Source organism: Oncorhynchus mykiss, chromosome 30 (assembly GCF_013265735.2).
Source record: "Oncorhynchus mykiss isolate Arlee chromosome 30, USDA_OmykA_1.1, whole genome shotgun sequence".
Classification (NCBI taxonomy): domain Eukaryota; kingdom Metazoa; phylum Chordata; class Actinopteri; order Salmoniformes; family Salmonidae; genus Oncorhynchus; species Oncorhynchus mykiss.
The window spans coordinates 42,899,876-42,926,180 of NC_050570.1; the positions used below are offsets into that span (position 1 = coordinate 42,899,876).

The 26,305-nt window shown below is 43.0% G+C and overlaps 1 protein-coding gene across 3 annotated transcripts in view; it reads left to right on the top strand.

Annotated features, from left to right (window-relative positions):
* LOC110521846 (discs large homolog 1-like protein) overlaps positions 1-26,305 on the top strand; it is a 187,252-nt gene that overhangs the window by 70,098 nt on the left and 90,849 nt on the right. For 2 of the 3 annotated variants that reach the window (XM_021599762.2, XM_021599763.2), the window contains 2 exons: positions 6,264-6,317; positions 25,587-25,637. In XM_021599762.2, the coding sequence (XP_021455437.1) occupies positions 6,264-6,317; positions 25,587-25,637 (105 nt within the window). Of the gene's footprint in view, positions 1-5,956; positions 6,104-6,263; positions 6,318-25,586; positions 25,638-26,305 lie in introns of those variants that run through there. The other variant, XM_021599764.2, reaches the window with a different exon arrangement.

The window sequence follows — 26,305 nt, forward strand, 5'->3', positions numbered from 1 at the left end:
TCAAATCAAATTTAATTTGTCACAACCACATGGTTAGCAGATGTTAATGCGAGTGTAGCGAAATGCTTGTGCTTCTAGTCCCGATCTTGCAGTAATATCTAACAAGTAATCTAACCATTTCACAACATCTACCTTATACACACAAGTGTAAAGGAATGAATAAGAATATGTACATAAAAATAGATGGCTGAGCGATTGCCGAATGGCATAGGCAAGATGCAGTAGATGGTATAGAGTACAGTATATACATATGAGATGAGTAATGTAGGGTATGTAAACATTATATAAAGTGGCATTGTTTAAAGTGGCTAGTGTTACATTTATTACAGCCAATTTTTTATTATTAAAGTGGCTAGAGATTTGAGTCAGTATGTTGGCAACAGTCACTCAATGTTAGTGATGGCCGTTTAATTCTCCCGGATCCACTAATTAGCATAGCGCAACAGTCAAAAAATATTACTAGAAAATATTCATGAAATCACAAGTGAAATATAGTGAAACACAGCTTAGCCTTTTGTTAATCACCTTGTCATCTCAGATTTTGAAATTATGCTTTACTGCCAAAGCAAGACAAGCGTTTGTGCAAGTTTATCGATAGCCTAGCATAGCATTATGTCCAGCTAGCAGCAGGATGCTTGGTCACGAAAATCAGAAAAGCAATCAAATTAATTGTTTACCTTTGATGATCTTTGGATGTTTTCACTCACGAGACTCCCAGTTAGACAGCAAATGTTCCTTTTGTTCAATAAAGATTATTTTTATACTCAAAATACCTAGGTTTGTTGGTCACATTATATTGAGAAATCCACCGGAAATTGCAGTCACAACAACGCCGAAAACAATTCCAAATTATATACATAATATCGACAGAAACATGGCAAATGTTTATTATAATCAATCCTCAAGGTGTTTTTCAAATATGTATTCGATAATATATCAACCGGGACAATTGACTTTTCAGTAGGAGCGAGAGGAAAAATGACTACCTCTGTCTTTTACGCAAGAATCACTCTGAGAGCCCTCAGCTGGCCACTTACGCAATGTAGTCGTTTACGCTCATTCTTCAACATAAAGACGTGAAACTATGTCAAAATGCTGTAGACACCTTAGGGAATACGTAGAAAAGTGGTTGATATCCCTTTCAATGGCCAATAGAGGTGCATAGGAACACAACGGTTTCAACATAAGAGGCATTTCCTGATTGGATTTTCCTCAGGGTTTCGCCTGCAATATCAGTTCTATTATACTCACAGACAATATTTTGACAGTTTTGGAAACTTTAGAGTGTTTTCTATCCTAAGCTGTCAATTATTTGTATATTCTAGCATCTGATCCTGAGAAATAGGCGGTTTACTTTGGGAACGTTATTTTTCCCAAAATAAAAATAGTGCCCCCTAGTTTCAAGAGGTTAACAGTCTGATGGCCTTGAGATAGAAGCTGTTTTTCAGTATCTCAGTCCCAGCTTTGATGCACCTGTACTGACCTCACCTTCTGGATGATAGCGAGGTGAACAGGCAGTGGCTCGGGTGGTTGATGTCCTTGATGATCTTTTTGGCTTTCCTAGCAACCACACAAGGGGCCATGTTGGGATACCAGAGACTTACTGGTGGAAGAATAGCACAGCCTGTTTGGAATGATGGAAAACATATGTTTCAAATCTCTCTGATCCAGAAAAAAAGAGCGATATTCGACTTTAAAAAATTGTACGTACAGATCCATACAGCATAGCTAAAACGGAATGGTCCCAAAATGTGGATTTGTATCCATTAATTAGCTATTGTGACATTGTTAACTTACAGGCATACCATTTTTTCATTTATTCAAATGGGATCCACATCTTGGCAGCTAGGGTAAGTGTATTTGACACACAGTTTTCAGACCCCTCAACTTCTTCCACATTTTGTAACGTTACAGCTTTATTCTAAAATGGATTAAATACAAAAAGATCCTCAGCAATCTACACACAATAGCCCATAATGAGAAACTTCCTAAATACAGGTGTGGCAAACCTCTAGCGTCATAGTCAAGGACACTCAAGGGTGTAATCGCTGCCAAAGGTGCTTCAACAAAGTGCTGAGGAAAGGGTCTATCGATGCACTTATTAATGAAGCCAGTGTCTGATGTGGTAAACTCCTCAATGTTCCAGTCTGTGCTAGCGAAACAGTCCTTTAGCTTAGCATCTGCTTCATCGGACCACTTCTGTATTGATCTGGTACTTCCTGTTTGAGTTTTTGCTTGTGAGCAGGAGGATAGAGTTATGGTCAGATTTGCCAAATGGAGGCCGAGGGAGAGCTTTGTATGCATCTCTGTGTGTCGAGTAAAGGTGATCTAGAGTTTTTTTTACCTCTAGTTGCACAGGTGACATGCTGGTAGACATTAGGTTAAACGGATTTCCGTTTTCCTGCATTAAAATCCCCGGCCATTAGGAGCGCCGCCTATGGCTGAGCATTTTCTTGTTTGCTGATGGCCCTGTACAGCTTGTTGAGTGCAGTCTTAGTGCCAACATCGGTTTTTGGTGGTAAATAGACAGCTACGAGAAATATAGATGAAAACTCTCTTGGTAAATAGTATGATCCACAGCTTATCACGAGGTATTCTAACTAAGGTGAGCAGAACCTTGAGGCTTCCTTAATATTACATATCGCGCATCAGTTGTTCTTGACAAAGAGGCACACACCCCCCTCCCCGGAGCTTTTACAATGCCACCGTTCTGCCCTGCCGATATAGAGAAAATCCCGCTAGATTTATATTTACCATGTCCTTGTTCAGACACGACACCAATGCACATCTGAGAAAGAAAGGATATTACAGTTCTTCAGATCTATAGGATAGTCTCAAACGGAGGTCATACAGTGATTGCACGTTCGCCAACTTAACGGAGGGTAGAGGCAATTTATCCACTCTCCAACGTAGTCTCCTCAGGTATCTCGCACGCTGTCCTCTATAGCACCGTCTCCTTCTTCGAGTGTCGGGAAGGGTGCTAGAGGGAATTTCTATTGTGTTATTGACTGTATGTTTGTTTATGTAACTCTGTGTTGTTTTTGTCGCACTGCTTTGCTTTATCTTGGCCAGGTCGTAGGGGTAAATGAGAACTTGTTTTCAACTGGCCTACCTGGTTAAATAAAGGTTCAATATCTTTTTTAAAGGCTATAAGCACAAATGTTCCATTAGCAGGAAAACACCATTATCAAAAGTGACCGCAAATGTGATTATGCATATATGATTTTAAAAAATTGCAAAAAGAAGGCATTGTTTCTTGCCTAACGCTGGGCATCATTCACAAGTGATAATATATAATTCAAGTGATAGGCTAATATCATCACCCATCAGACTATTCTTGATTTAATTTTGTCTTTATAAATACTAAATATTATATGTGTGACATTTATAATATATCATATCATGAACCTGTCTTAAAACAGGGGCATCGGGAAAAAATATATGTCATCTATGCACTTAAATAGCGAATGGATGAGTGCTGAGTACCAGGCAGTTAGCAAGTTTGGTAGGTTACCAATTACCATCAGCTGCATCAGAGCTTGCAGAAGCCTAATTACCTTGACTAAATTTTCACGTAGAATTTGACTGCCTTCCTGACTTGTGACCGCCGGTGTGGAGGTTTATATGGTCTATGCAACAGCTCTAGTCACGCCAAGGTCCTTTGCACTCTGGAAAAGGGGACACTGTGGAGTTTTCAACCGTTATGGAGAGGTCTTGAAGTTGTCAGGCCTTCCCAGGGACGAAAAGCAGCTCCGTTTTGCGGGAGTTGAGCTTGAGGTGGTGGGCCGACATCAAAGCTGAGATGTCTGACAGGCATGCAGAGATGAGTGTCGCCACCTGACTTTCAGAAGGGAGGAAGGTGAAGAGTAGTTAAGTGACATCCACATAGCAATGATAGAAAAGACCATGTGAGTATATGACGGAGCCGAGTGACTAGGTCTATAGAGAGAAGAGGAGAGAGACTGGTACTGAGCCCTGAGGGACACCAGTAGTGAGAGCATGTGGTGCAAACACAGATCCTCCCAGATAGGATGCAATCCAAGAGTGTGCAGAGCCTCAGACACCTAGCTCTGAGAGGGTGGGGGAAGGAACGGATGGTTCACGATGTCAAAGGCAGTGGATAGAACTAGGAATATGAGAACAGAGGAGAGAGAGTCAGCTTTGGCAGTGTGGAGAGCCTCCATGACACAGAGAAGAGCAGTCTCGGTTGAGTGACCCATCTTGAAGCCTGACTGGTTAGGGTCAAGAAGATCGTTCTGAGAGAGATAACGAGAGAGTTTGTCAGAGACAGCATGATTGAGTGTTTCGGAAATACAATAAAGAAGGGATGCTGGTCTGTAGTTTTTGACATTAGAGTGGTCAAGTGTTCATCTGAAGAGAGGGGAGAAAGAGTTCAAGGCATAGGGTAGTTCTGTGTGAGTGGGACTAGTGGACTTAATAGGCATGAGGAGCGTCAATAGTGAATGAGGAGCGGATGTAGTTAGCCTTCTTCTCAAAGTGGTTGACAAAGTTGTCCGCAGAGAGGGGGAGGGGGAGGGGTGGAGGATTAAGGCGGGAGGATCTTACTAGGGAAATGGAAATTAGTTTCCTAGGGTTAGAGGCAGAAGCTTGAAATTTAGAGTGACACAAAGTGGCTAATGCACTGGATACAGAGGAAGAGAAGGTAAGCTGCCCGCAGCCCTGTTCTGTAAGCTCACAGAGTCATTCAGCCATGGAGCATGAGGGGAGGGTCGACCCGGCCGGGAGGAAAGGGGAGAGTGCGAGTCATGGGATACGGAAAGGGAGGAAAGTCATGTTGAAGACGCAGAATCAGGAGACAGGAGGGGGAATGATTCAGCAGAAGGGAGAGATGATAGGATAGAAGAGGAGAGAGTAGTGGGGGAGAGAGAACAAAGATTGTGACAGCGCACATAACCATCTGGGTAGGCGCTGATTGGCTAGGGTAGGAGGAGAGGGAGACAGAAAAGGAAACAAAGTAGTGATCAGAGACCTGGAAGGGGGTTGTAGTGAGATTAGTAGGAGAACAGCCTCCAGCAAAGATGAGGTCAATTGTATTGCCTGCCTTGTGAGTGGGAGGAGACTGGGAAACGGTGAGGTCAGAAGAGGCAAGGATGTTCACATCGTTCTTAGTACTCGGTCAGTAACACAGTAGTAAATACTGACTGCATCCTCCGTTGCACAGAACAACATACCAAATCCCCAAACTCTTATCAATGGATGCCCTTTGACATCCTCTCTGATGCTAGGTGGTTCAGCCCATTCTTCTCTCTCTATTTTCTCCTCTCATCCCCTCTCCATAATCTACGCACACATTTGAGCCCTCAGCAGCTGCCACTAGACAATCCAGACAATCCTCCCTCACTACCACATTATCATCACTCAGAACATTATCATATTGTCTCTCTTTCAACTTCTCTCACCTGTTTTCTCTCTCTCTCTCTCTCTCTCTCTCTCTCTCTCTCTCTCACAAACACCCTCTCTCTCTCTTCCTCCCTCCCTTCTTGCCCTTCATCATGTGATGTGTTGTGTGTAGTTGTGTATTGTGTGTATTCTGCCTGTGTGTCTATGTGTTGTACCCTGACCCTCAACCTCCATTGCCATTGTTTAGCAGCCAGATGTGGTGGTCCCGCCCCCTGCCCCCCGTACCCATAATCCCTGTGATCCTTATACCAGCTGAGACCATTCCTGCCATCGCTCCACCCTTCTCTCCACCCGCACCCTGGTCACACAGGTCACAGGTCATACTCTTCTTTTTTTCTCTCCTCTTATCTGTTACTGTTTTTTTTTACACCCCTCCCATTTGGATTCTGTTTTGGTGGGGGTGGTGGAGTTTGAAGGATGAGTGTTTCTGGAGAGATATTCAGCTTCGGGTGGTTGTTTTTACCTCCAGACCTGTAGGAGAGATCAGCCCAGTGAAGCGCCAGAAGGAGTTGTCTGTTATTAAGGCTGTAGTTGGGGGTGTTTGGGTCCACGCCATAGCTGTAGGCTTCAAGCTTCAGGAGTTCGGCACAACAGAACACCATGTCATGTCGCATATGGACCCATTCTGCCGTGATAATCTCTAGCCGATGCTTTCAAAATGTTCTACCAAAACATGCGGAGAGTAAGTGATTATTTTGTCTCACAAGTTTTTTTGGGGGGGCTTTGCCAAATGTATTTATTTTTTGTTGTTGTGTGAAGCTTTTGCAACATACTACCAGGGTAATTGCGAGGTGAAAAAAAAGAAGTATTTTCTCACTAAATATTTTGATTTTCTGTTGCAGGCAAACCCACGTCCAGTGGTGGTCAACACAGACAGTTTGGACACCCCCCCATACGTAAGTCTACATTTCTTTACACATGCACAGAAAAAACACTGAACTGAAATTAGCCACAAATAAATGTATGTAGTTCTGTCCTTGAGCTGTTCTTGTCTATTGATGTTCTGTATTATGTCATTCTCTATTATGTTTTGTGTGGACCCCATGAAGAGTAGCTGCTGCTTTTGCAACAGCTAATGGGGATCCTAATAAAATGCAAAACCAAATGGTTATTAGAGAACTCTTATTTAATTACCATGTTACCATGTAATGTCGACGATGTAGGCTATGTACCAGGAAATAATGGACTACAAATAGAGTGTAACCATCCTGTCCTTTGTTTATGAAGCACAACGTAGTTGCTGTTAAAGCGAAATACCATGTCAAAGTTATAATCTATAATTGTTACCAGCCAGAGCTAGAAATCAAAGATGCAAGCTACAGACATTGACTATTATGTCTGATTTATCTACTGGGTGATTTGAACCTCTCTTTGTACAGTATGCAGCAACAACATTGTACTGTACATCTTACATTAGAATTACTTTCTGTTACATTTCAATTACCAGGCAAACTGAGCCTCCCGAATGTTTAGAATAGTGTATTTATCTGGGCTGGGGAAATGCCTTCCATTGAGATTGTTTATTGAGATTACAAGCCAAATAAGGATGTGTGGTCTAGTCTCTGTGCATAATTCTGCTGAGGGGAATATAGAATGTATACTCATCCCTTGTAAATCCGCTGCTCAATCTAAGGGTCAATGAATAGCACGTATATTACAGTAACTGCAGTTCCCGATGGAAATTGCTGGTGATGTGACGATTGCATAAGAACAGGTCCTCGCCATAGCAGCTGGTGTTACTCCCACCTGCTGGAGAATAGTTCTTTGCTCTGAGGGTCTTTGCTCTTACTATAGTCCTGTGCCCAGAGATTCCATTCTGTCTCAGCGCTTGGGTGTATCTAGTGTTGAATGCTTGACTTCGTCTCAGCAGCCTAGAGAGTGACTGTTTGAGTTCAGTAGTGTTGCTTGCACTGACTGCCTTGTGCATCTGTTTCCCTAGGACTCTGATGACAGCATCAGAGGCCTCAATTAAAAACGTTGAGTACGTACAAAATATACCCCAAAACATGCCAGTGTTCATGCAAAAGTTGCCATTTATAAAAACTGAACTTGAACAGAGAATTTGCTTAGCGTCCCACAAACTTCAGACCATGCATACGCACAGTTTCTAGTGGTTGAAGTATTGCATTGCAAGCAGGTAAGCAGCCTAGTATTTTGTGCAAATAGACAGGAATGCATTTGATATTTAAAGGCCTTAGAGTCTCATCAGGGAGCTTAAAGCCTGGGTTACAGGATCATACCCAAACAGCCCAAATCATGGACAGAGCCTTGTGTAACAGTGGCATGCTGGGGTTGGTTGGGAGATTAATTGTTGGGTGTTTATTTATTTTCCTTTTGCAACTTCAATTTAGGAACTCTAAACCTCTAATCCCTCCCCAGCACTGTCTGTGTGTATTATTTTATCCCTAACATTGTTGTTCAACCAAACTGATTGAAAGAAAAAGTGGAAAGGGAAGTTTCTACTACACCAGATGTCTTTAATTGGTCCTAATTTGGAGCCTATATGGCTACCCTGGCAGAGAGAGAGGGAGCAAGAGGGTGAGAGAGAAAAACAGAGCGATGTTTCTGAGATTTACCCTAATTTGGGGCCTGTATGGCTACCCTGGGAGAGAGCGAGCGAGAGAGGAAGGCCTTAGAGAGAAGGGGGATTGTAAAAGGGGAAGGGGGTACCTAATCAGTTGTCCAACTGAACGTATTCAACTGAGATGTGTCTTCTGTATTTAACCCAACCCCTCTGAATCAGAGAGGTCAGGGCAGGCAGTATGGTCAGGCAGGCGGGTTCAGAGTCAAGGCAGGCAAGGGTCAAAACCGGGAGGACTAGCAAAAGAGAGATAAGAAAAAGCAGGCGCATGGAAAAACACGCTGGTTGACAAGACAAGACGAACTGGCAACAAACAAACAGGATTTCACCGGAATGAATACCCAGGGACTAATGGGGAAAACGGGTTGCACCTGGAGGTGGGTGGAGACAATCACAAAGACAGGTGAAACAGATCAAGGCGTGACAGGGTCATTCTCACAAATTCTCAAGTGTAGTTTTTAATAAATTTCCTTTCGGATCACTGAGATTAGGATCTGTACTTATATATTTCTTAATTATTTATGTTTTTTGATGAGATATTATGCATGTTAACACAATTTCTTCAACTACCCACTCAAAAATTATCGTTGCCGCATCAATTTTCAACAACATAATGAACAAATAAATGGTTGACATTGCGCCCCTAATGAAGAGGCCTGAGTAAAAAAATAAATAAAATGTAATTATTAATATTTATTTCATAATTTATCTCATTACCATAACACAACCTTTAAAAAAATGTTTTTGTCACGTTCACTTGTGTATACATCTTATCTATTTGATTTATCTATACATTAAGAACAAAGGTCACACTACCAGATTAAGCCCAAATGCGTTTTCTTTTAATATTTCTTAAATATTGGTGCATTACGGTAATGATAAACAGGTTTCGGTAATGAGTGTTGCATAGTTTGCCATTGAAAATCTGTACTGATCTCAGAGATTCAGTATCCCAACAAATCATCAGAGTGTGCAATTAATTAATCCCAAATGATTTGTGGCTTGAAGTAAGTTAAATGGGGTTTATAGACCCCATATTTCACTGTTTTACAAAAAATCTATACAATAGGTTTAATAAATGTTCTTAGTAATTAAATAAAGTTACCAGCACAGCACACCCATTGACTATATATTAGAATTATCGTATTATCATTGCCAAAATGAACGCTCTCATTACCGAAATTGACCTAAAAAGAACATAATAATGAGAAATGTGTGTTTCGGTAATGAGAGGCCATTAGCTCAATCTGCAGACAGCCATTATACTCTAGGTGACCGTTTTAATACTCATCATTGAGTATTAAAAAGGTTGGCTGGTCCTCATTAAAGTGGGGCGGCAGGGTAGCCTAGTGGTTAGAGCGTTGGACTAGTAACCGGAAGGTTGCAAGTTCAAACCCCCGAGCTAACAAGGTATAAATCTGTCGTTCTGCCCCTGACTATATTTTAGGCCGTCATTGAAAATAAGAATTTGTTCTTAACTGACTTGCCTAGTTAAAAAAAAAAAAAAAGTCCTGTTGATCACTTCACTATTCCCTTTTTGTTTACAAAGCTTCCGACTTACATTGTTGAAGACTAAAAACATAACTTACCAAACCCGTTCGCAGGGTTGGTTATCTCTTGAGGTTCCTCGGGTTTCCACCGAATTAGCAAAATCTGTTTTTAGTTTTAATGAGCCTCACTGCTGGAACAATTTGCAGAACTCATCACAATTAGATGTTGTGGTGCCGCTTAGGCAGTTTAGGGTGTTAATTAAGGACCTATAGTAGTAGCTGAGGACTATAACTGTTTTTTTATGTTTTGTTTTGTGTTGATTGCTGTTTAACATTGTGTTGGTTGTTGTATTGTTGTGATCAGGGCACCCTTGAGAATGGGACCATGGTCTTAATGGGATTTCCCCTGACAAAATAAATAATAATATGAGTCAGCAAACAATTGACCACATCACTAAAGCCCATTCATGCCTCCATGTTATTGTTCTCTGACTTTTTTACAAATTGAGCTTTTTAGCCATTTAGCCATTTTAGCCCTCAACACAAGGGGGTGTTGAGAATAACAACCTCATTCTGAAGGCATATAAGCGAATACATGAACTTGTGGTCATCTAAGAACTACTACTCTAGATGATGCATGATGGGTGAATAAAACTCCATTTAATTACTGATTTTTACGTAATACATGTAATACTTTCATGTAAACTTCAACTAGAATTAAAAAAAATATATATGATTTACGGACAGTAGCAGCTTCCAGTGGATGGAATGAGCCGGCGCTAAGCACGTTATTTAGAAGAGGTCTGGGCAAGGAGGGCCATCCATCTGGAAAACCTCCTCCGGGAGCGTCGGCATCTTCATCGCTTTTCTCCCTCCTTCGGCGAGTGTTCGGGACCAGAGGCTGAACCCATGGAGGTAGGGGTGACATAACTTCCCGCGGCGGAATGACGCAGACGGATACAGCTGGGGCTCTGTCTGTACTGAGAGGGCACAAGCGCCAGCGGTGTCCGTTACTTCAGAATCCGGGATCCACTAGAGCAGAGGGACGGTCACGTGATGTTACATCCCCTGGACCAGGAGTGAGTATTCCATCTGCTGCTCTTCCTGTTAGACTCTTTGTAATACCCATCACTTTGGCTGACTGTCCCTCATGCCCTGTGTCTACAGTTCTAGTGGATTCAAGATCTCTACTGTCAGCCTTTAGGATCTGGACCCATCACACACATCACCCAACCACTCACCCTCACCGTGGAGCCCAATCACCAGGAAAACATCCCCTTCTTCATCACCAGTGCACCAGTTCACAAGATCATCCTCAGAGTACCTTAGTTTCAGCGCCATAACCCTACCATCTCATGGTCGAGGATGAGAATCACCGACTGGTCACCTGAATACCGGAGGATCTGCCTCCCTGTGGTTCCACGTCGGTTGAAAGTCCTGTGGTTGCCCTCCAGCCCAACAATCCCAGAGAAATAGCAGAATCTAAGGGTGGTATTCTCAAGACCCGTGCTACCTGTCTCCCTCTTCATCGCCCCTGTGACTGTGCATTGACCTGTTTTCCGGTGCTACACCTCCATGCAGACGTACCTACCCTCTGTTGGTGGCTGAGACTCAAACCGTGGAGAAGTACAGTTTACGTCTGAAGTTTACATACACCTTAGCCAAATACATTTAAACTCCGTTTTTCACAATTCCTGACTTTTAATCCTAGTAAAAATTCCCTGTCATTAGGTCAGTTAGGATCACCACTTTATTTTAATAATGTGAAATGTCAAAAAATAGTAGAGAGAATGATTTATTTCAGCTTTTATTTCTTTCATCACATTCCCAGTGGATCAGTTTACATACACTCAATTAGCATTTGGTAGCATTGCCTTTAAATTGTTTAACTTGGGTAAAACGTTTAGGGTAGCCTTCCACAAGCTTCCCACAATAAGTTGGGTGAATTTTTGCCCATTCCTCTTGACAGAGTTGGTGTAACTGAGTCAGGTTTGTAGGCCTCCTTGCTCGCACACACTTCTTCAGTTCTGTCCACAAATGTTCTATAGGATTGAGGTCAGGGCTTTGTGATGGCCACTCCAATACCTTGACTTTGTTGTCCTTAAGCCATTTTGCCACAACTTTGGAAGTATGCTTGGGGTCCATTTGGAAGACCCATGTTCGACCAAGCTTTAACTGATGTTTTGAGATGTTGCTTCACAATATTCAAATAATTTCGTTCCTCTGAATGTCATCTATTTTTGTTTCTTCTGGCCATTTTGGACATTTCTCCAAAAAGTACGATCTTTGTTCCCATGTGCAGTTGCAAACCGTAGTCTGGCTTTTTATGGGGGTTTTGGAGCAGTGGCTTTTTCCTTTCAGGTTATGTCAATATAGGACCTGTTTTACTGTGGATATAGATACTTTTACTTGTGTCATGCACAAAGTAGACGTCCTTACCGACTTGCCAGAACTATATTTTTTTGCAAGAAATTTGTGGAGTGGTTGAAAAACAAGTTTTAATGACTACAACCTAAGTGTATGTAAACTTCCGACTTCAACTTTACATTCAACAGAGTTTCATCTGCAGGTCCACGTCCCCTGCGTTGGCTGGTTTCTTCTTCGTTGAAAAGGAGGAGGAAGGATTATGCCCTTGTATCGATTACCGTGGACTCAATGACATTACCACGGAGTGTCGGTACCCTCTCCCGCTGGTGCCGTCAGCCATTGAGCAGCTCCGCAGGGCCTGGTTCTTTACCAAACTGGACCTGTGGAGTGCCTACAATCTCATTCACTTCCGGAGGGGGATGAGTGGAAGATGCCTTTTGGCCTAGCCAATGTTCCGTCAGTGTTCCAGGCATTCGTCAACGAGGTGTTCAGGGACATGCTCGGACGTCAGGTGATTGTGTACATAGATGACATCCTGATCTTCCCGACCAACCTGGAAGATCACATCACTCACGTTCGAGCAGTCCACGAACGCCTCTTGGCTAACCACCTGATCATCAAGGCGGAGAAGTGCCAATTCCACCAGAGGGCTGTCCCCTTCTTGGGCTACAAAATCAGCCCGCAGGGAGTGAGGATGGAGGACAAGAAGGTAGATGCGGTAAGGTCATGGCCAGTCCTAATCACCATCAAGGTGTTACAATGGTTTTTGGGGTTTGCCAACTTTTACCGCCGCTTCATCAGGAACTTCAGTGCCCTCGCCGCCCCTCTCACCTCCCTCCTCAAGAGTGGGCCTCGTAGGTTGGTTTGGTCTCCAGCAGCCAATGAGGCCTTTCGTGAGAATTGTCCTCTCACGTGCATCTACATTTCCTCAGGGATAAGGGATTGGCTGCTGACCCGGGCACACGCAGCTGTCGTCGCTGGACCTCCAGGTATTTCTCGCACAATCCATTCCCTCACTGAGAAATACTGGTGGCCCACCTTGGTGCAGGAAGTTACGCGGTATATCAACTCCTGTTCCGTGTGTGCTCAAACTTAAGTCCCCCTGGAATGCTCAGCAGGGAAGCCCCTGCCGCTTCCCGTGCCTCAGCGACCTTGGTCCCATCTATCCATTGACTTTGTTAAAGATCTTCCTCCTTTTGATGGTTTCACCACCATTCTGGTGGTAGTGGATAGATTTTCCAAGTCATGTCAATTCATCCATTTTCCTGGTCTTCCCATTGATCTCCAGGTCGCTGAGGCACTCTTCCAGCAGGTCTTCCGGCATTATGGCCTTCCGGAGGACATTGTCTCGGACCATGGCCCCCAATTCACATATGGCGGGCTTTCTTGGAGAAGCTTGGGGTCATGGTTAGTCTCACACCCAGGTATCGGCCTCAGTCTAACGGGCAGGAGGAGAGGATGAATCAGGAGCTAGGGAGGTACCCGAGGAGTCACTGTCAGGACCTGCAGGGTGAGTGGGCACGTTTCCTTCCTTGGGCCGAGTACATCCAGAATTCTCTACGTAACTCCTCCACTGGGTTGAACCCCTTCCAGTGTGTTTTGGGTTTACAGACGGCCCTGGCCCCATGGACACCAGGCCCGACCATGGCTCCTGTGGTAGATGAGTGGTGATGGCGCGTGGAGGAGGTGTGGAACAATGTGCATGTGAGACTCCAGAGTGCCGTCAATCGTCAGAAGGAACAGGCACACCGTCACAGCAGTGAGACCCCTGTGTTCCATTCTGGGGATCGTGTTTGGCTCCCACTCCGCCTGCCCTGCAAGAAACTGAGCACCTGGTTTGTGGGGCCATTCAAAGTTCTCCGGAGGGTCAATGAGGTGACATACATACCCTCTTTTCATGTTTATTTTTTATTTTACCTTATTTAACCAGGCAGGCCAGTTGAGAGCAAGTTCTCATTTAGAACTGCGACCTGGCCAAGATAGAGCAAAGCAGTGCGACACAAACAACACAGTTACACATGGGATAAACAAACGTACAGTCAATAAAACAATAGAAAAGTCTATATGCAAAGTGTGGAAATGTAGTAAGATTAGGGAGGTATGGCAATAAATAGGCCATAGTTGTGAAATAATTATAATTTAGCATTAACACTGGAAGTGATAGATGTGCAGAAGATGAATGTGCAAGTAGAGACCCGGGTGCACAGGAGCAAAACAATAAATAACAATATGGGGATGAGGTAGTTGGGTGGATTATTTACAGATGGGCTATGTACAGGTGCAATGATCTGTAAGCTTCTCTGACAGCTGATGCTTAAAGTTGGTGAGGGTGATATATATTTCCAGCTTCAGTTATTTTTGCAATTCATTCCAGTCATTGGCAGCAGATAACTGGAAGGAAAGGCGGCCAAAGTAGGAGTTGGCTTTGGGGGTGACTAGTTCAATATACCTGCTTGAGCACATGCTATGTGTGAGTGCTGCTATGGTGACCAGTGAGCTGAGATAATGCGGGGCTTTACCTAGCAAGGACTTATAGATGACCTGGAGCCAGTGGGTTTGGCAACGAATATGAAGCGAGGGCCAGCCAATGAGAGCATACAGGTCACAGTGGTGGGTAGTATATGGGGATTTTGGTGACAAAACGGATGGGACTGTGATAGACTACATCCAATTTGCTGAGTAGAGTGTTGGCGGTTATTTTGTAAATGACATCGCCGAAGTCAAGGATCGGTAGGATGGTCAGCTTTACGAGGGTATGTTTGGCAGCATGAGTGAAGGATGCTTTGTTGCAAAATAGGAAGCCGATTCTAGATTTAATTTTGGATTGGAGATGTGTAATGTGATCTTTGAAGAAGAGTTTACAGTCCATCCAGACACCTAGGTATTTGTATTCTAAGTCAGAACTGTCCAGAGTAGTGATGCTAGATGGGTGGGCAGGTGCGGGCAGCGATCGGTTGAAGAGCATGCATTTAGTTTGCTTGCATTTAAGAGCAGTTGGAGGCCACGAAAGGAGTGTTGTATGGCATTGAAGCTCATCTGGAGGGTTGTGTCCAGAGAAGGGCCAGAAGTATACTGAATGGTGTCGTCTGCGTAGAGGTGGATCAGAGAATCACAAATACAGAGAATCACCAATATGTCTGCACAGTATTGTCTTTTATCAATGACAGTTATGATATCGTGTAGGACATTGAGCGTGGCTGAGGTGCACCCATGACCAGCTCGGGAAACCAGATTGCATAGCGGAGAAGGTACGGTGGGATTCGAAATGGTTGGTGATCTGTTTGTTAAAACCTCTTGTAACTACCCATCCCGGATTCAGGAGAATTGTCATCAACCGACACTAAGTAGCATAAGTACAAAAAATCTTACTAGAAAATATTCATATTCATGAAATCACAAGTGAAATATATTCAAACACAGCTTAGCCTTTTGTTAATCACCCTGTCATTTCAGATTTTGAAAATATGCTTTACAGCCAAAGCAAGACAAGTATTTGTGTAAGTTTATCGATGGCCTAGCATAGCATTATGCCTAGCTAGCAGCAGGCATTCTGGTAACAAAAATCAGAAAAGCAATCAAATTAAATTGTTTACCTTTGATGAGCTTCGGAAGTTTTCACTCACGAGACTCCCAGTTAGATAGCAAATGTTCCTTTTTTCCAGAAAAATTATTTTTGTAGCCAAAAATTTGTTCTTCACGTTTGGCTGAGAAAACGACTGGAAATTGCAGCACCGACAACGCAGAAAAATATTCAAAATTAGCTCCATAATATCGACAGAAACATGGCAAACGTTGTTTATAATCAATCCTCAAGGTGTGTTTCAAATATCTATTCGATAATATATCAACCGGGACAGAGCTTTTTTCAGTAAGACGGGTGGAAAACTGGCTACCTTTGTCTTTTGCGCAAGAAATACACAAAGAGCCATCAGGTGGACACTGACACAATGCTGTCGCTCAGGCTCATTTTTCAAAATAAAAGCCTGAAACTATGTCTTGTGATACTAGACACATTAAAGAAGCCATATAAAAAGGAATTTCATTAATATCCCATTCACTGCTCAATAGGGAAGCATAGGAAGGGACTCTTATTTAGAAACCGCTGCGTTCCTGATTTTTCTCATTCTTTTGCCTGCAATATCAGTTCTGTTATACTCACAAACAATATATTTACAGTTTTGGAAACTTTAGAGTGTTTTCTATCCTAAGCTGTCAATTATATGCATATTCTATTTTCTGGTCCTGAAAAATGGCCCGTTTACGTTGGGAACGTTATTTTTCCAAAAATAAAAAAAATGACCCTTAGACTCAACAGGTTAACTTGGCTTTCGAAGACTTTAGAAAGGCAGGGTAGGATAGATATAGGTCTGTAACAGTTTGGGTCTAGAATATCACCCCCTTTGAAGAGGGGGATGACCCCGGCAGCATTCCAATCTTTAGAGATCTCAGACGATACGAAAGAGAGGTTGAAAAGACTAGAAAAAGGGGTTGCAACAATTGTGGCAGATAACTTTAGAAAGAGAGGGTCCAGATTGTCTAGCACAGCTGATTTGTAGGGGTCCAAATTTTGCAGCTCTTTCAGAACATCAGCTATCTGGATTTGGGGGAAGGAGAAATGGGGGAGACTTGGGCAAGTTGCAGTGGGGGGTGCATAGCTGTCTACCAGGGTAGGGGTAGCCAGGTGGAAAGCATGGACAGCTGTAGAAAAATACTTATGGAAATTCTTGATTATCGTACATTTATTGGTGGTGACAGTGTTTCCTATCCTCAGTGCAGTGGGCAGCTGGCAGGAGGTGCTCTTATTCTCCATGGACTTTACAGTGTCCCAGACATTTTTGGAGTTTGTGCTACAGGATGCAAATTTCTGTTTGAAAATGCTAGCCTTTGTTTTCCTAACTGCATGTGTATATTTTTAGCATTTCGCTACACTCGCATTAACATCTGCTAACCATGTGTATTTGACAAATAAAATTTGATTTGATTTGATATTTGTTCCTTTCTTCCCTGAAGAGTTGCATATCACGGGGACTATTCGATGCTAATGCAGTATGCCACAGGATGTTTTTGTGCTTGTCAAGGGCAGTCAGGTCTGGAGTGAATCAAGGGCTATATCTTTTCTTAGTTAATTTCTTTTTTGAATGGGGCATGCTTATTTAATATGGTGAGGAAAGAACTTTGAAAGGATAACAAGGCATCCGCTACTGATGGTCAATATCCTTCCAGGATACCCGGGCCAGATTGATTAGAAAGGCCTGATCGCTGAAGTGTTTTAGGGAGTGTTTGGCAGTGATGAGGGGTGGTCGTTTGACCACGGACACATTACAGATGCAGGCAATGAGGCAGTGATGGCTGAGATCCTGGTTGAAGACAGCAGAGGTGTATTTAGAGGGCAGGTTGGTCAGGATGATATCTATGAGGGTGCCCATGTTAACAGATTTAGGGTTGTACATGGTAGGTTCCATGATAATTTGTGTGAGATTGAGGGCATCTAGCTTAGATTGTAGGACGGCCGGAGTGTCCCAGTTTAGATCACCTAACAGTACAACCTCTGAAGATAAATGGGGGGCAATTAATTCACATATGGTGTCCAGGGCACAGCTGGGGGCTGAGGGGGGGTCTATAACAAGCAGCAACAGTGAGAGACTTGTTTCTGGAAAGGTGGATTTTTTAAAAGTAGAAGCTTGAATTGTTTGGGCACGGACCTGGATAGCATGACAGAACTCTGCAAGCTATCTCTGCAGTAGATTGTAACTCCTCCCTCTTTGGCAGTTCTGTCTTGGCGGAAAATGTTGTAGTTGGGGGTGGAAATTTCAGAATTGTTGGTGGCCTTCCTAAGCCAGGATTCAGACCCGGCTAGGACATCAGGGTTGGCATCAGAGTGTGCTAAAGCAGTGAATAAAACAAACTTAGGGAGGAGGCTTCTAATGTTAACATGCATGAAACCACGGCTTTTACGGTTAGAAGTCAGCAAATGATAGCTCCTGGGGAATAGAAGTGGAATTTGGGGCTACAGGGCCTGGGTTAACCTCTACATCCCCATAGGAAGAGAGGAGGAGAAGGATGAGGGTACGGCTAAAGGCTATAAGAGCTGGTAGCCTAGCGCGTTGGGGGGCAGTGAATAAAAGGAGCAGAATTTTGGGCGTGGTAGAAAAGATTCCAGGCTTAATGTACAGACATGTGTATGGTAGGATGTGAGTACAGTGGAGGTAAACCTAGGCGTTGAGTGACGATGAGAGAGGTTTCATCTCTGTAGGGACAAGTTAAGCCAGGTGAGGTCTCTGCATTTGTGTGGGGTGGGACGAAAGATCTATCTAAGGCATTTTGAGTGAGACAGTGAAATAAAACAGTAATCAATCAAAGGTGTTGATCAGGAGAGCAAAGACAATAACGGGTAAATGGTGATGAATGGGCAGAGCGGGTCAGTTGGGTACATACAGGTAAACAGAATGAGGTACCGTGTTATTCAAACAGTCCAGTTATTCCCCCCCCCCCCCCCCCCCCCTCCAGGGGGGCCGGGCGTATGCTGTCAGATCCCTATTGGATTCCCAACGTCGTGGGGTCAGTATCTGGTGGATTGGGAGGGGTATGGCCCAGAGGAGCGGTGTTGGGTTATGGTGGAGTACATTCTGGACCCCAACATCATCTGTGATTTCCACCATCGCCACCCGGACCGACTGGCTCCTCATCCTCAGGGTCGTCCCCCTGGTCGGCGTTGTCCTACGGCTGAAGCCGCATGTCAGAGGGTGGGTACTGTCAGGTCTGCTCCTGCTCCTCCTCTCCGGCGTACGACGTCGCCAGAGTACTAACCACCGGTCAATATATTACATGGATTTATTTTACGTTTTTGTGTTGAAGCCAGGAGATGATAAATGTTTTATGTTAATTAACGGTCAATTATCGTGAGACCTACAGTTAGTTGTTTGACAATCCCCGGCTGAAATGTCATGACCGCAACAGCGCTAGTGGTGTATAGTTGGGTTAGGGCAAGGACAGAGGCAGAGCAGTCATAGTGATGATGGTACTGTAGTTAGGCAGGGACAAAGCAGCCCTTCTGTGATCCTCTCTTTCCCAAACATGGCTATCACCTCTAATCCCATGGAGATTATCCCCCCGTGCCACACAGGAAGACAGCATTAGTGCTGTGCACTGCTCAGAAAGCCCTGCCGCCTCACTGCCTGCCTGCTACAGAACGCTGCAGTATTCCCCACAGAGCAGAGGGGATTTCACATGGATAGCCAGCCTGCGCTGCCCTTTATTAAGCTGCTACTGAGGGGTCAGCTCTGCTCTGCTCTTCTCTCACCCACCCGTTGTTTGTTATAGCTAAAGTACTGCTACATACAGTACCAGTCAAAAGTTTGGACACACTTACTCATTCGGTTTTTTTATTTTTATTTTTTATTTTTTTTAAAACTATTTTCTACATTGTAGAATAATAGTGAAGACATCAAAACTATGAAATAAAACATATGGAATAATGTAGTAATCAAAAGACATTTTAGATTCTTCAAAGTAGCCACCCTTTGCCTTGATGACAGCTTTGCACACTCTTGGCAATCTCTCAACCAGCTTCATGAGGTAGTCACCTGGAGTGCATTTCAATTAACAGGTGTGCCTTGTTAAAAGTTCATTTGTGGTATTTATTGCCATCCTAATGAGTTTCAGCCAATTAGTTGTGTTGTGACAAGGTAGGGTTGGTATAGAGAAGATGGTATTTTACCAAATAAGGCTAAGTCCATATTATGGCTAGAACAGCTCAAATAAGCAAAGCGAAACGACAGTCCATCAACACTTTAAGACATGGTCAGTCAATACCGAAAATTTCAAGTACTTTGAAAGTTTCATCAAGTGCAGCAGCAAAAACCATCAAGGGCTAGATGAAACTGGTTCTCATGAGGACCGCCACAGGTAAGGAAGACTCAGAGTTACTACTGCTGCAGAGGATAAGTTCATTAGAGTTACCAGCCTTAGAAATTGGCAATTAACCTCTCTGGGACAGGCAGGACGCAAATGTCCCACTTAGCCAATTGGCAGGTAAAATGCAGAGCGCCAAATTCAAATAAAATACTATAAAATTCAAACCTTCATTAAATCACACATGTAACATACCAAATTAAAGCTACACTCGTTGTGAATCCAGCCAACATATCAGATCTCAAAAAGGCTTTTCGGCGAAAGCATAAGAAGCTATTATCTGATGATAGCACAACAGTAAACAAAGAGAGAATAGCATATTTCAACCCTGCAGGCACCACACAAAACGCAGAAATAAAATATAAATCATGCCTTACCTTTGACGAGCTTCTTTTGTTGGCACTCCAATATGTCCCATAAACATCACAAATTGTTCTTTTGTTCGATTAATTCCGTCCATATATATCCAAAATGTCAATTTATTTGGCGCGCTTGATCCAGAACAAAAACAGCTTCCAATTTGCGCAACGTCACTACAAATATCTCAAAAGTTACCTGTAAACTTGCCAAAACATTTCAAACTACTTTTGTAATACAACTTTAGGTATTTTTAAACGTTAATAATCGATCAAATTGAAGACGAGTCTATCTGTTTTCAATACAGGAGGATCACAAACTAACGCTACTTTTTTAGTCTTTTCAATTCTCAAACAGTACACATAACGTTACCCTGATCCAAGATGGCCGTACTTCTTCATTACACAAAGGAATAACATCAACAAATTTCCAAAGACTGGTGACATCCAGTGGAAGCGGTAGCGGTTGCAAACAAGTGCCTTAGAAATCTCGTTTCCCAATGAAAACTCATTGAATAGACAGTGACCTCAAAAAAATTATAATTCTGGATGGTTAGTCCTTGGGGTTTTGCCTGCTACATAAGTTCTGTTATAGTCACAGACATGATTCAAACAGTTTTAGAATCTTCAGAGTATGTTCTATCCAAATATACTAATAATATGCTATCTTACATTCTTGGAATGAGTAGCGGGAAGTTGAAATTGGATACGCTATCTATCCAAAAGTGAAAATACTGCCCCCTATCCCCCTCAGAGTGCAGCCCCCAAAAATTATTCACTGAATTCAAGTAACAGACACATCTCAACATCAACTGTTCAGAGGAGACTGCATGAATCAGGCCTTAATGGTCGAATTGTTGCAAAGAAACCACTACTAAAGGACACCAGTAAGAAGAAGAGACTTGCTTGTGCCAAGAAACACGAACAAAGGACATTATATCGGTGGAAATCTGTCCTTTGTTCTGATGAATCCAAATTTGAGATTTTTGGAGGAGGAGGTGTGATGGTGTGGGGCTGCTTTGCTGGTGACAGTCTGTGATTTATTTAGAATTCAATGCACACTTAACCAGCATGGCTACCACAGCATTCTGCAGCAATACGTCATCCCATCTGGTTTGCACTTTGTCCTGTTGAAAAACAAATGATAGTGAGACTATGACACAAAACACACCTCCAGGCTGTGTAAGGGCTATTTGACCTAGAAGGAGAGTGATGGAGTGCTGCATCAGATGACCTGGCCTCCACAATCACCAGACATCAACCCAATTGAGATGGTTTTGGATGAGTTGGACTGCAGAGTGAAGGAAAAGCAGCCAACAAGTGCTCAGTAATTGTGTGAACTCCTTCAAGACTGTTGGACAAGCATTCCAGGAGACTACCTCATGAAGCTGGTTGAGAGATTGCCAAGAGTGTGCAAAGCTGTCATCAAGGCAAAGGGTGGCTACTTTGAAGAATCTAAAATATATTTTGATTTGTTTAACACATTTTGGGTTACTACATGATTCCGTATGTGTTATTTCATTGTGTTGATGTCTTCACTATTATTATACAATGTAGAAAATATTGAAAATATTGAAAATTATAGGTAGGTAGTTGTGTCCAAACTTTTGACCAGTACTGTATAGAGAGAATTCTCTTCGATTCTAATCACAGCCGTATATATCCCCCCCAAGCAGACACATCGATGGCTCTGAATGAACTTTATTTGACTCTTTGCAAACTGGAAACCATTTATCCGGAGGCTGCATTCATTGTAGCTGGGGATTTTAACAAAGCTAATCTGAAAACAAGACTCCCTAAATTTTATCAGCATATCGATTGCGCAACCAGGGGTGGAAAGACCTTGGATCATTGTTACTCTAACTTCCGCGACGCATATAAGGCCCTGCCCCGCCCCCCTTTCGGAAAAGCTGACCACGACTCCATTTTGTTGATCCCTGCCTACAGACAGAAACTAAAACAAGAGGCTCCCACGCTGAGGTCTGTCCAACGCTGGTCCGACCAAGCTGACTCCACACTCCAAGACTGCTTCCATCACGTGGACTGGGACATGTTTCGTATTGCGTCAGACAACAACATTGACGAATACGCTGATTCGGTGTGCGAGTTCATTAGAACGTGCGTTGAAGATGTCGTTCCCATAGCAACGATTAAAACATTCCCTAACCAGAAACCGTGGATTGATGGCAGCATTCGCGTGAAACTGAAAGTGCGAACCACTGCTTTTAATCAGGGCCCGACCCCGCCCTGTGCAACTGGGTACTGGACTTCCTGACGGGCCGCCCCCAGGTGGTGAGGGGAGTCAACAACATCTCCCCCCCGCTGATCCTCAACACTGGGGCCCCACAAGGGTGCGTTCTGAGCCCTCTCCTGTACTCCCTGTTCACCCACGACTGCGTGGCCACGCACGCCTCCAACTCAATCATCAAGTTTGCGGACGACACAACAGTGGTAGGCTTGATTACCAACAACGACGAGACGGCCTACAGGGAGGAGGTGAGGGCCCTCGGAGTGTGGTGTCAGGAAAATAACCTCACACTCAACGTCAACAAAACTAAGGAGATGATTGTGGACTTCAGGAAACAGCAGAGGGAACACCCCCCTATCCACATCGATGGAACAGTAGTGGAGAGGGTAGCAAGTTTTAAGTTCCTCGGCATACACATCACAGACAAACTGAATTGGTCCACTCACACAGACAGCATTGTGAAGAAGGCGCAGCAGCGCCTCTTCAACCTCAGGAGGCTGAAGAAATTCGGCTTGTCACCAAAAGCACTCACAAACTTCTACAGATGCACAATCGAGAGCATCCTGGCGGGCTGTATCACCGCCTGGTACGGCAACTGCTCTTCCCTCAACCGTAAGGCTCTCCAGAGGGTGGTGAGGTCTGCACAACGCATCACCGGGGGCAAACTACCTGCCCTCCAGGACACCTACACCACCCGATGTCACAGGAAGGCCATAAAGATCATCAAGGACATCAACCATCCGAGCCACTGCCTGTTCACCCCACTATCATCCAGAAGGCGAGGTCAGTACAGGTGCATCAAAGCTGGGACCGAGAGACTGAAAAACAGCTTCTATCTCAAGGCCATCAGACTGTTAAACAGCCACCACTAACATTGAGTGGCTGCTGCCAACACACTGACACTGACTCAACTCCAGCCACTTTAATAATGGGAATTGATGGGAAATGATGTAAATATATCACTAGCCACTTTAAACAATGCTACCTTATATAATGTTACTTACCCTACATTATTCACCTCATATGCATACGTATATACTGTACTCTATATCATCGACTGTATTCTTATGTAATACATGTATCACTAGCCACTTTAACTATGCCACTTTGTTTACATACTCATCTCGTATGTATATACTGTACTCAATACCATCTACTGTATCTTGCCTATGCTGCTCTGTACCATCACTCATTCATATATCCTTATGTACATATTCTTTATCCCCTTACACTGTGTACAAGACAGTAGTTTTGGAATTGTTAGTTAGATTACTTGTTATTACTGCATTGTCGGAACTAGAAGCACAAGCATTTCGCTACACTCGCATTAACATCTGCTAACCATGTGTATGTGACAAATACAATTTGATTTGATTTGATTTGTATATACAGCTGAAGTTGGAAGTTTACATACACGTAGGTTGCAGTTATTAAAACTTGTTTTTCAACCACTCCACAAATGTCTTGTTAAAAACGACAGTTTTGGCAAGTCGGCTAGGACATCTTCTTTGTGCATGACACAAGTAATTTTCACAACAATTGTTTACAGACTGATTATTTAACTCATATTTCAATGTTTCTCAAATCCAGTAGGTCAGAAGTTTACATACACTAAGTTGACTTTGCCTTTAACAAACAGCTTGGAAAATTCCAGAAAATGATGTCATGGCTTTAGAAGCCTCTGATAGGCTAATTGACATAATTTGAGTCAATTGGAGGTGTATCTGTGGATGTATTTCAAGGCCTACCTTCAAACTCATTGCCTCTTTGCTCGACATCATGGGAAAATCAAAAGAAATCAGCCAAGACCCCAGAAATAAAATTGTAGACCTCCACAAGTCTGGTTCATCCTTGGGAGCAATTTCCAAATGCCTTAATTAAGGTACCACGTTCATCTGTACAAACAATAGTACGCAAGTATAAACACCATGGGACCACGAAGCCGTCATACCGCTCAGGAAGGAGACGCGTTCTGTCTCCTAGAGATGAATGTAGTTTGGTGCAAAAAGTGCCAATCAATCCCAGAACAACAGCAAAGGACCTTGTGAAGATGCTGGAGGAAACAGGTACAAAATATTCTATATCCACAGTAAAACGAGTCCTTTATCGACGTAACCTAAAAAGCCGCTCAGCAAGGAAGAAGCCACTGCTCCAAAACCTCCATTAAAAAAAAGCCAGACTACGGTTTGCAACTGCACATGGGGACAGAGATCGTACTTGTTGGAGAAATGTGGTATGGTCTGATGAAACAAAAATATAACTGTTTGGCCATAAAGGTCATTGTTATGTTTGGAGGAAAAAGGGAGAGGCTTGCAAGCCGAAGAACACCATCCCAACCGTGAAGTACGGGGGTGGCAGCATCATGTTGTGGGGATGCTTTGCTGCAGGAGAGACTGGTTCTCTTCACAAAATACATGGCATCATGAGGAACGGAAATTATGTGCATATATTAAAGCAACATCTCAAGACATCAGTCAGGAAGTTAAAGCTTGGTCGCAAATTTCTTCCAAATGGACAATGACCCTAAGCATACTTCCAAAGTTGTGGCAAAATGGCTTAAGGACAACAAAGTCAAGGTATTGGAGTGGCCATCACAAATCCCTGACCTCAATCCCATAGAAAATTGGTGGGCAGAACTGAAAAAGCATGTGCGAGCAAGGAGACCTACAAACCTGACTCAGTTACACCAGCTCTGTCATGAGGAATGGGCCAAAATTCACTCAACTTATTGTGGGAAGCTTGTGAAAGGCTACCCAAAACGTTTGACCCAAGTTAAACAATTTAAAGGCAATGCTACCAAATACTAATTGAGTGTATGTAAACTTCTGACCCACTGGGAATGTGATGAAAGAAATAAAAACTGAAATAAATAATTCCCTCTACTATTATTCTGACATTTCACATTCTTAAAATAAAGTAGTGATCGTAACTGACCAAAGACAGGGAATTGTTACTTGGATTAAATGTCAGGAATTGTGAAACTGAGTTTAAATGTATTTGACTAAGGTGTATGTAAATTCTACTGTACCTAGTCCCTCACACCTCTTTCTTTAACACCTCCAGTTTGGGTTTTGAGGAATAGTGTGCCATCAAAATGAGACGTGCAGTGGGAAAGACGTTTGATCTTTCCATTCCACACCCTCTTCTGGGCCAATGGAGACAGCTCTCTTATGATCCCAACGATACTGATTGGCTGATGTCTTGTCTTTCAGGTGAATGGAACAGAAGCAGATTATGAGTATGAGGAGATCACCCTGGAACGGGTAAGTAGGAGGAACATCACATCGTAGTTGTTACTTTAAACCCATCATCCATGGCTAACGTTTTCAGAAAATAGATGTCTCTTAAATTAAATCACCAGTTGAAACAATAACAAAGTGAATTCCCTGCCACTGTTTTGGTAAAAAGCTGAGGGATGTGGCTGGAGAAATTCAGTCACTCTCAAATTCAGAGACAGAGCTAGGGATGACCATTCATGATATCACAATTATAGGTTTAACCATGTTTTAAGGCTATACATTGTACGTTTACATTTAATTTGTTTCCCAAATAATTGCCATAAAACAAGCTTATATTTTGGGTTCTGATGGGATATGACAAAGCTCATGAGGCATTTGTAAGTTATATTCTTTAAGAATCAATGGGTACATATCATTCATTTGAAAGTCGAAAAATTTATGTAGCAACTGCTGATTGTCCCTTTAAGGTTTTAATGTAAATTAAAGATTTAAAATAAATTGAGGGTCTATATTTAAATGTAAAGGTTTAAATTTGAATGAAAATTAATTTAAAAGGTTAACCATGCAAGATATGTCATTTACAGTGCATTGCGAATGTATTCGGCCCCCTTGAACTTTGCAACCTTTTTCCACATTTTAGGCTTCAAACATAAAGATGTGAAGAATCAACAACAAGTGGGACACAATCATGA